We start from the raw sequence: 12,854 nt of genomic DNA, 5'->3' as shown, positions 1-12,854 counted from the left end.
ACTCACGATGGATTTCTGGTCATTTCTGGATTTCTTGTTTTTTAAGTAAAATCTTATTTCTTTCATTTTTGCCGATGAACCCAATGTAATATTTTCACACGTGATAGAAGACTTTAAGATTAATCCAAAAACACATAAGACGTCAATTATCAAAAAACGACTTTCCATAGTTTTGGATTCACCCGTCGAATTGGAAATAGGAAAAACTAGCCACATATATATAATGCTTATTATCTTCGAAATAGATTTCACATAAGCATCTTGCTGTTTAGTTCTTGTTTCTCAAAACATGTGCTTTATATATTGATGATTTTCACACATAAGACCCACAATTCGTGTGACATTTTATCATCTCAGCACATTTTTTGCAAACGTTATCAAGACCGCAGTGCGATAAATGCCGACTCGTGTTTCCATACACAAGATTTTGCAACGTAATAAATTAGCCTCTTTTTTTCTGTCATGAGCCTCTTGAGATATGATACATTCACAATCGCATAGAAAAAAAGGCACAAACAAACACAATCTTTGTGACGCGTCTCTCTCTCACTAGATTGTTGTGCCAAGTGAAATGGAGTCAAGTCTCAAAGAATTAAACTGCTAATCAGACAGTATTGTTGTAAGATTATTTCATTAGCACTTTCAGTTGATATTCTCATTTTATGTCGTGGAATAATTGCAAATATTTCCTGTTACCCTGATAACACAAAATGTGTCGTATTTTTTTTTCTTGTGCTTCTCACACTTTATGGAATTCCATGTGTTTCTCACACTTTGCGTATTATTCTTTTTTTTACTCTTGTTTGTGACTCAAAAATAATTCCATGCAAATGCCCTTGAAATTCAATAACGTGATAAAGCTCTATAAAATATTATGGAACAGAGAAATAAAGCTTTTCAGTTCCTTTCTGATTCTGTGATTAAAATAAATTCCCAATTAATAGAGTGACATTATTTGAGGGGAAAAATTGAATTTTCCTTTTCACAACGTTCTTCCTTTGGTCAATTACAGTTTGCTTATTTGCGTATTTTCTCTATACCCATAAATTGTAGTCTCTAATCAGTCCAAATTTAAAACACATGCCCAACTTATTTATAGATTTATTGATTTTCCCCTGAATTCTCCCGTCCGGCAGACCGTACAAGAGTTTATTTTCAATTCTCAAGTTTAATTAATTTAGATCGTTCTAAATTTCATGCATGTTAAGTCATCGACCTCTAACTTAAATGGATCATACACACAAATTAACGACCAAAATGCACAAATCACATTCTCCACCTCTTTTTTTCTCTCTCTATTCACATGTTTCTTCTCGTCAGACCAAAATAACTCACACACTAATGCTTAACTGGCACGATTTCGCACAAGAAATGAAGAAAGATAAAATATATATATAGAGAATTGAATTATAATATGGCTTGTAGTAATTTTCCCCTCCTGTCCATCCTTCTTATCATCCAAATTCTTCCTCTTGTGTGTTGATTCTTCCCCTGTCCTTTTTGTCTCTCCGCCAAGTCACTCACCAGAATAATACTTTCATTTGAAAATGTTTATTTATGACTCACGGTATACATTTTTTTTCTACCTCTTTCGTCTCTACATAACAAATGTTTTTCATGCCTCTTTATGTATTTAAAAGGGAACGAGGTATTTCACAGTGGAGCTCAGAGACCCAGAAAAAAAGCCCCGAGAAAACATCACAAAAACACTCAATTGTGTAGAGAAATAGAAAAAAAAGAGTCAGTAAATAAAGTAGATATTTTGGTATGAGTATATCTACAAATATATATGTATATCTTACTTGGAAACTTGTTATTTATAGGTTCTTACATTTTACATATTTCTCCTTTTCTCTATTCGTGGCGCAATTCACATTTTAACACTTGAGTGCACAACTCATCGATGAATGTGCCATCGTTGGTTACGACTTAAATTTTCAATGAACTTTCACTTGAGCTTTTCCGGCGTCTGACATAAATTCTCTCTTGTTCAGCTATTACAATTCTTCACAACAATTAATAATAATATTTTCAATGTTACCACAAATATGTAATTCGACACATTCTGTGGGCTTTGCACTCAATATTAAATAATTGTTTGAAACCCTGAATTTGTAGGGGTAAATGGGGCAGCTTCAGATTGGGGCAGCTTCAGATTTCTTAATTTTCTCAGAGATTTTTACATGAATAAATTCCTGGTCTTCACACAATGTTTGTAGTCCTTAAGGACTACAATTGACGAAAATTTGCACAGGATTTGCCTTGACTGTTTAGAAAAAATAAGTGAAAATTGAAAATCACTCACAAACTAGAATTTTGCTGCCGAATTGATTGCGTGTTTTCTCCATTAAAAAAGCCACAATTCGCGTGAAACACAATCAAAGGTTCTTGAGAATTAAGTAGAGATTCTAAATATGCCCGAACTTTTCCTCCTGATCACGGCCTTTTCAGTGGGTGGTGGAAAATGCACAAACACTGCACACGGGGCAGTTTCGGATCGCCACGGACTGACAACAGCGCGCTCTGACAGTCTGACGCAACACCACGGTCGAAATTTTCTTGTGGCAAATATTGAAGATTTTTCACAAAGTGCCGTTCTGTGCTGCATTGCTTCATCACGTTAAACGACTTCTTAGTGGAAAAGTGAGAAAATACACGCGAAAATCAATCATCAATCGCGAAACATTTTGCGCGGAACTTTCACGGCGCGTCAAGTTGCCACCACTCACGCATGGTGGCGTTGCGACACAGGAAAAATGACGGGCAACTTGCTTTTCGCTCAGACATTTTGACAGTGCGTGCAAGGGTCCAGAAAAGTCGCGAAAATATTACTTTAAAGGCGATTTTTAGCGAAATAAACAGTTTCAGTGTGTAGAATAGATATCAAAGTGATCATTTGCCCGCGATTCTACAATTCCACAATGGAATTTATGGTAAATATAAGTGAAAATCTGAAACTGCCCCAGAGCAATCCGAAACATCCCCGTGCGGGGCAGTTTCAGATTAATTACAATATTCTTTTTAGTCTCCTTTAGAGGAAAAACCATCAGTTTTAATCCCCAATGAAAGGCATTTTCTGAAGCTCAATAGACGAGAGTTTATTTGAGCGTTGTGATTATTTCAATATATTCAGCCGATTTTTCAAGAAAAAATCCTAAAGTTGGAACAGCATTTCGAATCTGAAGCTGCCCCACTTACCCCTAACTGTTTTTCAATGCTATAAGAAAAATTTCGCTGATATTTCACACATATTGTAACATTATTTACTTCAGCGAGATGTGTTTGTTACATATATTTCTTATCTAATGGATATCACTCAACATCAACTTCAAAGTAGGTTTCCATTTTTGTGGTGGAGGTTCGCTATTTTTAAATGACGTACAATATAGGTCAAATGCCATTTTCAAAATTCTTATCAAAATTTAATTACAAACACCAGATTACCACGTTTTCCTTATATATTCCTCAAGTATATTTCAATTTAGTCATCGCCATTGTGAATTTACAAGGATTAGTAAACAGAATATTGCAGTAAATAACACACACAATATGTTTATACGCATAAGGCAATTTTAGGAGAGAAAAAAAACATTGCGGTTTTGAGTTTGGAACTGTATAATAATATTGTATGAGAAGTAGTAAATAAATGCATTCAATGTGATACAAAGTCATTATTCAGTGGAATGCAAAACATTGCAAGTCGATTGATTTTATATTAATCGATTCATAGGTGAATTTTGTCAATTTTTCACAATTGCAATCCATTCAACACACAAATAGTATTAAATTTTGAATTCAATCCATTTAATTTTTCGCATTTTTCCAACCACAATTCCAGAAAGAATATTTCAGTCATTTCAGTACCTAAACTGGTCACACAATATCGAGTTTCGTAGATCAAGTTTTTGCCCAGATCCACTTAAACTCGTTTGATTGCACTGGATGTCATGTTAGGCAATTAAATATTACAGTGTGACCAACATGGTTAAATAGCAAGAGAAGATACTTCACGATGTAGTTTCTCCTTCATTTCCACAATATACATATGTTGTGTTATGAAGTATTTACAACTAACGAGTTTTTCTCCACTTATTTATGTGATTTACTTCTCTTTTTTTTCTATTTATGCTCATTTCTCTCTCCTTTTATTTGTTTTCTCTCCCTTTTCTTTCACAAAATGTGCAATTCAAGTCAACCATTTTGTCAAAATGCACACAAAAGTTCAAATGACGCTTTTTTCTTCATGTACAAATTGTGAAATCAAACCCTAGAACGCATTTATGCATATGAATGAATCATTGATATAATGGATTTTCCATATTTCACAGAAAGAAATAGGTTGACAATTGAATACTTTCACAATACAACATTCCGTCTCTCTGTCTGCATCCTTGGAGTAAATCAACATAAGGTCGCGGTCACACTCAGCGACATGCAGTGCGAAAAATTATGGAAAATATTGAATTTTCCACTCATTTCTTTCCCCTCCACGTTAAGTCTTATGCAACATAGCAAATACGCACTTCATGGGAAAAGAGTGGAAAATATACATTTCTTCATAATTTTTCCTTCTGCACACAGAAGAAAAAGTCTCAATATGGCCGCGGCCTCAAATTTATCAAAATTGTGTTTTGCAAGAAAGGCCACATAAAGATGAAAAATTTATTATTATTATTATTATTATTATAGTCAAAGTGAATCTTAACACATACCAGGCTGAATAGGGAATGTGATATTTCATTCTACACTCTTTGCAGGCATTTTGAATGTCACCAGTGACGTCAGTATAATGATTCTCATCTGTAATTTATCCACACTCACACTTTTCCCAACTTATTCTCTCTCTCTTTCTTTCTCTCTCCTTCCCTCTGCCGATTGCCGTTTTCGTGTGATTCCACCACTAATTCTCCTCTCTTTATTCCATTGTCAAATGCACTAATGCACGCCACACATAAAGGGAATGATTATTATTTTCTATTCACATAACTCCTCTCTACTTCTTTCCTCACGTCCTTCAGCCACGACTTGTATATGAATTCTCTGCTTTTTTTTTATACCGAATATTCAATTTATAATGTCCTTCACAGTAAATTTAAGGTAATTTCTACCAAGTTCTCTTTCAATCTCTCTGTTAATTACTCAAACAAAATGAGCAAGTACTTTTATTTCTTCACCATCTATTTATATACATCAACTTCAAAAGAACACACAAATCACTTTTTAAGTATTGAGATGACGTCAACTCTCAGAGTTACAATGTTGGCTTCATAAGTTTTTTTTTCTTTTATTCCATTAATTGAATAAAATCTACTTTAGCGTCGTGCTTCTCACAACTTCACAAACACATTGGAGAGAAAAAGGTGCAAAAAAAATCACTTTACCGTGATCAATTGAATGAAATCTAAGCCAACAATTCTTCACAGATGGATTCAAAAGCTTCTCTCAAGGTGTTTAGGAACAGTTTTTAATCCTCATTAGCGCGCAATCGACGTCAATTAGCATTTTTAATGGGCCACACCACTCATTGTCTTCACACTAACAGTCTGGTAGCAATTGAATATATTTTAGATATCTTGTCGATAGAATCAAATGCACTGACACAGTCTTGTCCGAGTCAATCTTCTCACAAGAATCTTTTAAGAGAAATTTTTATTACTCCTATCGTGACTACGTACGAAAATTCACTTTACTCATTAATCGAAAATGCTTAAAAGTTACGTACTTAGGATGCAATTAATTTACGTCTAATTAACACACAATATTACTTCAGCTACACCTAGTAATCCCCATTGGGGTTGTTGGAAAAATGGGGGAAAAGAGGGTTCAACATACAAAAATTGTATGATTCACTCACAAAGCCAATGAACACTCAGGGAAAATCTATTCACTCTCTCTCTCTCTCTCTCTGTCTCTTTTCTCAATTCACATGAAATTTATAGAAAAAATCCACAAAATGGGATTCATACGTGGGGAAATCTTTCTCTAATGCACCAAATTATTATTTAATTTTGCCCTTAATTCACTGGATTTTTTCTTCTTTTCCCAAAAGATGTGCCTCTTTTCAACACACCTATTTACAAAACGTTCTTGCGTTTCACCTTCAACGGTTCGCGACCGACTGTTGAAATTCTATGAAACCGACCAGAGTGAAATGAAATAGTCATATATTACGGTTTGTGTGCTAAAGCAGTCGAGTATGATACTGTAAAAAAGGGATAGTGTGTGATTATATAAAGGCGAAATAAAGTACATTTATAATACATAAGGAGGACTTATACACTACCAATCTCCACATTATACACATTCTATACATATTGTTGCCAGCATTTTCAGTCATACCAATTGAATGAGGAAGAGAGCAAGAGGGGCGAAATTTCTTTTTCTTGCCACATCTCACTCTCACACACATCTCTCTTCTCTCTCTCTCTCTCTCTCGTCACATCGTTTTCCACACACGAAGGCATACAAGTGAGTTGATTTCAATTCATAATATAGTCATACGTTACACCACTATGACTACTCAACTCACATCACACATAGAGGCCACGGAGAAAAGTACGAAGAGAAAACAATTACATTTCATAATCATATCTCTTCATACATTTTTCATGTTGGAAGAGAGAAAAAAAATTAAACATATAGAAAAGACTCAAATACACAAGCATCACAGAAGGAAATAAACAAAATTGTACATTTTCCATGAAATAATTGGGAAGAGAAACTTCTCGGAAGCACACAGAAGAAGGAGAAAGACAGAATTTATTTTTAAAATATCTGGCCAGTAGCCAAATACATGTTTTTAAGTAGGAAAATGCAAATTTATTTTGAAAAACAAAAAAAGATAAACTCAGGATACCATTTCTCATCTCTACACTATATGTATAAAACGATATATAACACGAGAAATCACATTCTCTTTCCACTTTTTTTTCTTCTTTTACTAGGAAAAATAAGATTTAGCAGAGAAGATAAATTTTTGAGACAAACAATAAGAAACCTCAATAGCCGAAAAATATGGCAACAACAACAATAGCAAAAAAAAACATCCCATAAACTTGTGTCATTAAATGTTTGCATTACTATTTAAATATGACCGAATGATGTCACAATATTATTAAAATTGTAAACACGTTCCCATTCTTCGTCATGTCATTGAAAAGTATTATTTATACGCCACTTTATGTATAAATTTATTTATCTCCCTCTCTTTCTCTTTCGAATATACAGCAAAATATTTGCATTTTTCAATCAATATTCATATGATTGGAAAAAATATCTATTCTGCAAACCCTTTCAAGAACAAATCGTCCATTCAATGAACACCACTTAGATTGAGTACAATTGAGTGAACTTGACGAATAGCGATAGATGCACATAAACTAGTTTCAGAGCTTCACCTTCACTTTGTGATTAATGATAAAAATTCCCAATTTCAATCAATGCGTCAAAATCTCCTAACCATCGAATTTCCCTCAATTTCTGCTCAAAAATCCAATTCCCAATAACTCTATTATGGTTTTTTTTACAGTCTCTGGCTGATGAAATCACTGCCATTTTCAATTTCATCCACCGCTATTATACCCCAATTTTCAACTCTCAAGTGCAGAATTTTAAAATCAAAACGGGAAAGTGCTTCTGACCAACTTTCTGAAAAGAGATTTATATCAAAGTCAAGAGACAACAATAAAATGCTAATATCTCATGATAATTCCCAAAATACCTAATAAATATAAAATTAACTGTATTTTCCTCTCAACGTCTCTTTTTTTCTTCATTCTCACTGTTCTTTTATTTCATGACCGTTTTCGCATGTGAATATTTTATGTTATTACATACACTACAGTTTTTCTTTTTGCACAATAAACACCACTATGCACATATATATAGAGCTCACATTGCAGAGCGTATGAAATAAAATGAAATTAATGGAATTAAAAATGTTAAATTTCTTTTTCTCCTTTGTTTTTCTTCTTTTTCTTCTTTACACTCTGGCACAGAAATTAATAAAACACAAAAGAAAAACTAGAAGAGCTCATTCTATTTCTTTCACCTCTCTTTTGTTCTCTCTCTCTCTCAGATGTACAAGAAGAACTTGAGAGTGCTGTTCTGGCGAAATAAAAAAATCCCCTCATGATAATATTTTAAATATACATATATATATATATTTACCATACATTGTGTTATATGTTTTGCAAAGCAACTGTTTCATATTCATCTTTGAGGGAGAGCACACATATACAGGAAGAACAAGAACAAGTGAATAAAACACATTATTTATGGTAGAAAGCATAGATTGAGAGGCAAAATGCAGGCGATTAGAGGTGGAAAAGAGCAAGAGACATGTGTGTAGAGAGGAAAAATCGGTGATCGATTAATAATCTATCTGCTATTATATATTCACCGTCTCTTTCATTCGCTCTCTGCGCTCGTGCATATATATATATTGTATAACTTCATTTTTCATAGATATTTTCCCCATGACTCTCTCTCTGGCGGAGTTCACTGTTAAATACAACAAACCTATCTTTTCACGCATACATATGTGCGCATTGTTATGTACAAATTCCAAACCGAATAACATTTTCCGTTTTGGTCTTCTTCCCTTTTTTTTGCCACCCATTCCATATCGCTCCATCTCACTCACCCTTCTCCCTCTTCCCTCCCCCTCTTGCCAACCTCATGCCCACCACTTCTTGGCATTAATTTCTTGTCTATATTTTCCAACGTTCAAATCCCCCAAGTGGTGTGTTGTGTTGTGTTTTTTTTCTTCTTTATTCTTCTTACATTCTCCTTTGCTATAATACACATTTTGAAATAACATGTATATTGTGAAGGAACGCAGAAAGGCCATAGGATATAGTGAGTGGGAAAAATAGAAAGGAACGAAGGAAATCTCATACAGATTCGCTATGGCCAGAGTGAGAAGTAAAACTATAGTACATAAGGAGGTGCACTTAAAGTCCTCTAATTGTGGGTCTATTGAGCGCATGTGCAGAATAGCCGTGTGTCATGCATGTACATAATATATCTACATACATGTGATGTACAATAAATATTTGATTATGTCCCTATCCTCTTCTCTCTCTTCCATTTCCACACACACACACTCCATCCAGTCCCAGAATCGGCCATCGCGCGCAATAAAGAGACACACACACACTATATATAATCCTACTGATAAAATTTATGCACATAAATGTGGAACATTTCATAGTATTAATCTCAATTATAGCGCACTTATTATATCTACGTACATATTTTCAATGTGCCCATGCTACCGCGGTAGGACTCCACTCGAATTACATCCACGAATACTTGAAGTGCACGACACTTTTTGTTCACGTCACAATTTATGGGGCATATTCAATTCTTGCAACACCCTTCAAATATTATGCAAAGTGTACACAATTAAAATGTGCATTTAATGCCTCGTAAAATAGTAAATTACACTTCAAAACAAGCGAATTCGCAGAGTCTGCATTTCAAAAAAAACATCAGCCTTTTTTCTCCCAGACTACTTCCATGTGAAATGTAGTTTTCTGCCACATTGCGTGAAGATATCTTTCACAAGATTCGCACAACATATCAACATTGTCTCGCCAATACTTTCTCTTGCTCATCCATAACACTTTACCGTATCGATGAAACTCTCCTCACCCATTTTATTGTATTTCATTTTATTTTATTTACCCCAAACAGAGACTTTCAAAGTGAAAGATGGAACAAATCAAGACATGAATTTGAGGAGAAGGAAATTGCCAACAAAATCATTGCACATAGAATCAACACTAAACAGATTGCCTTTGAGAAATTATAGAATTTTCATTTCTCAATTCCCTGTTTATCAAAGAGAACATTAATATATCACACATTCCTTGGGGTGTTAAAAGTAAAACTATACGTTAGAATCTACGGAAGCATATGTCTCAAAATTCAGAAAGAAACACACACCACACATTTTCATGATTTCCGCCAAAACTATACAAGAGATGGTGTACACAACTAGCATATTGCATATGAAATTGTAATTATAATTTCGAATTCATTTGTATTGTCATAAAGTTCAGGCATAAATTTACATAAATGTTCAGTCTACCATGAATGGGTTTAGGAAACTCCTAAACATTTGATTTACTCTCATTATTCGCATCGTTATACTGCCAAAAGGCTCAAACTTTTCCAGGAGTTTCACTTCGAATCTCCAAAGGAGTTAATAACCAATAAAAGAGCCAAAATGAATGCATTATTAAATAAAAATCGAAATACACAACATATAATATTCCCATATTAACTTGTGTATTACATCATTTATTTGGTGATAACGTACTTGAGAAGCGCAGCAACGGTTATTCTATGGCTTTTGTGTAAATATATTTGCAACGAGTGAACTTTGAGAATGCGGTAAAAGGAACAGGGAAAATGCTAAAACTAAATGTAATATGAACAAATTTATGAGAAGAGTTGGAATTGAGGTAAAAGTAGTAGCAAAACTTCTCAGTATATTCACTCTTTCTCTCTCTCTCTCGCTCTCTTTCTCCCCTTCTCACTCCTCATCATTCAACAGAATTGGTCGTGAGTTGAAAACACGATCGAGTCTTTTGCCTTTAACGAAAATTTCTTCTTTGTGTCAATTGCCACATTTGTACACATGCCATAAAAAAAGGCAGATATCTTGAGATATACAAGATGCAGAAGAGAGAGAGAGATGGATTTTCCGTGTGAGTGAGCGAGATGAGAAGACATTAAGCTTCTCATACTGCGTATATGCATATAAAATAATATAATGATGATAATGTGGAGTGGAAATATAAGAATGTGCTGAATAAATGGATGGGTGAATATGATGTTAAATAAATACAGTAGAGTATATAGTGTGAGGAAAGCCATGACTGCTTTGCTTTTATATACAGATGAGGTACAATGATTGAATACATAAATATTTTGTACATTATTTCAGGTTGTCGACTAGGTGTGCGCGTAAGCAGATAACTACTTGGTAATTTATGTGTTATACCGACAGAATGAATATTAAATCCACTCTTGGAAGATTAATTTGAATGTATACCAAGATAACTGAGAAAATACTATTTGAAATATCATCAAGGCTATGCAATTCCTCAATTTTTTTTACATTTATATTTATCTCTTCATATGACTTTTTCATCATTATTATTTTATACCATAAACGAGTTTTGCTTCTTTCTCGCATTTTTTTTTCTGCACGTATACATAATGCACATACTGCCAACATGATATCAACAACGGAATATTATATGAGGTAACAAAAAATTCCCACCAATTTTCCTTGAATATTGGCATTTTTATTTTATATCCATTTACTCACTGTTTCTCTCTCTCCATTTTATAATTTTATCACATACAAATGATTCATTAACCTTGTTAAAGGTGATTTTTTTCTCTCTCTGTCTTGCTTATTTTTTAATTAAGCATGAGAATCACTACAAATGAAACTTTCATAAAAGCCACGGCATAAACATTCCCTTTTGCAATATCAAACTCAAGTCCAGAAGTTTATCATGTAAATGAATTTAAACTTGTATGAATTCTATAGTCTGCCAAAATGCAAACACAACAGTAAATAGAAATTCCATGAATAATTGCATTTCAAATTGTTTCACACAACTTTTTCACTGTGAAACCACAGAATTACATATTCTCCTTCATCAAATAATGAATCAGTGATCTAATGTTTCTCCTAATTAAATATACAAATGTATATAAACTAATATGAATATGAAATGAAACAGACAAAATATTCACTTGTCAGATGAAACCTATTGATATTTTTCTGGCTATTTCCAGAAATTCTGTCCTCTCAAAATAGCTCTCAACTCAGTGGCTCGCAAGAAAGCTATTGATTTTGTCAGCAAAAAGTGGAATATATTTTTATGAAGCTAAAAATCTCTAAGAAGAAATTATGAAATTTTTCCATTTTTACCAATTAGATAATTTTCTCAACTATCAAAAGTAACCAATAAAAATTATGTTGGACTGAAAAATATTGCATGGGAGGAAATAACTGACGATAAAATAAAAAGATGACAGAAAACAAGTAGAATCTTTACACGGATAATTGATTATTTGCTCTTTTCACTTCATTCCTCTTCGTCGTCTTAAGCGAGCGATATTGTGTTGCGATCAACTCGCCATATTTAAGGTCCAGTTATATATAATTATAAGTTGCCAAGACGACATAACCGGTTTGGCCAGTCTCCAAGCAGCAGTAACACAACACAACACAACATCTACATAAAAGTACGACGACGACGACGACGAAGAAGAAATAAGGCAAAAAATCGCCTCCGACACACATTGCAGAGCATTGAATATATTATGTCCCCACATTGCTATTATGGTTATTATTTATATACTTAAATACACTTCTTTACCAGTGAATGCAAACACAAAAGAAACAAGCAAGGGAAAATAACTCGTTTATCTCCATCTCTCTTTCCTTCTTGGGATTATTAACATGAAAAACTATTATACATGAAAGCAACCATCAACACATGAGCATCGCAGTCTGTTGTCTGACTATCATATTAACCGTACTTTCATGAAATTAATAGTGTAACAAGGAGAGAAATAAATGCACACACCGACACATAATGTATAATAGGAGAATGGAAGATGGCTGAGGAAAAAAACCCAGCGCGACTCACAAATGTCAGTGAATTTTAATCGTGCAAAATTTTAGTGTACATAATATGACATAATAAATTAAATGTATGCCGAATGGTGTCCGAGAAACAAGACAGAGAGGCAGGGAGAGAGAGAGAGAGAGATAATGTTAATAAATTGACATAGTATATGGAACCAAGCCAAGGTCCGTG

General features: G+C 33.8%; 1 protein-coding gene across 6 annotated transcripts in view; it reads right to left on the bottom strand.

Annotated features, from left to right (window-relative positions):
* LOC132258676 (lysine-specific demethylase 3A) overlaps positions 1-12,854 on the bottom strand; it is a 46,850-nt gene that overhangs the window by 14,017 nt on the left and 19,979 nt on the right. The window contains exon 1 of one of the 6 annotated variants that reach the window (XM_059756084.1): positions 4,713-6,133. The exons of 4 other annotated variants lie outside the window; for them this stretch is intronic. In XM_059756084.1, coding sequence (XP_059612067.1) covers positions 4,713-4,741 — 29 coding nt within the window. In that variant the 5' untranslated portion in view covers positions 4,742-6,133. Of the gene's footprint in view, positions 1-4,712; positions 6,134-12,854 lie in introns of those variants that run through there. One more of the 6 variants, XM_059756085.1, reaches the window with a different exon arrangement.

This window comes from Phlebotomus argentipes, unplaced genomic scaffold, assembly GCF_947086385.1.
Source record: "Phlebotomus argentipes unplaced genomic scaffold, Phlebotomus argentipes genome assembly scaffold_4, whole genome shotgun sequence".
Taxonomy (NCBI): Eukaryota; Metazoa; Arthropoda; class Insecta; order Diptera; family Psychodidae; genus Phlebotomus; species Phlebotomus argentipes.
Note: the sequence above shows the minus strand (reverse complement) of the source record. Positions and strands in the feature narration are given on the sequence as shown.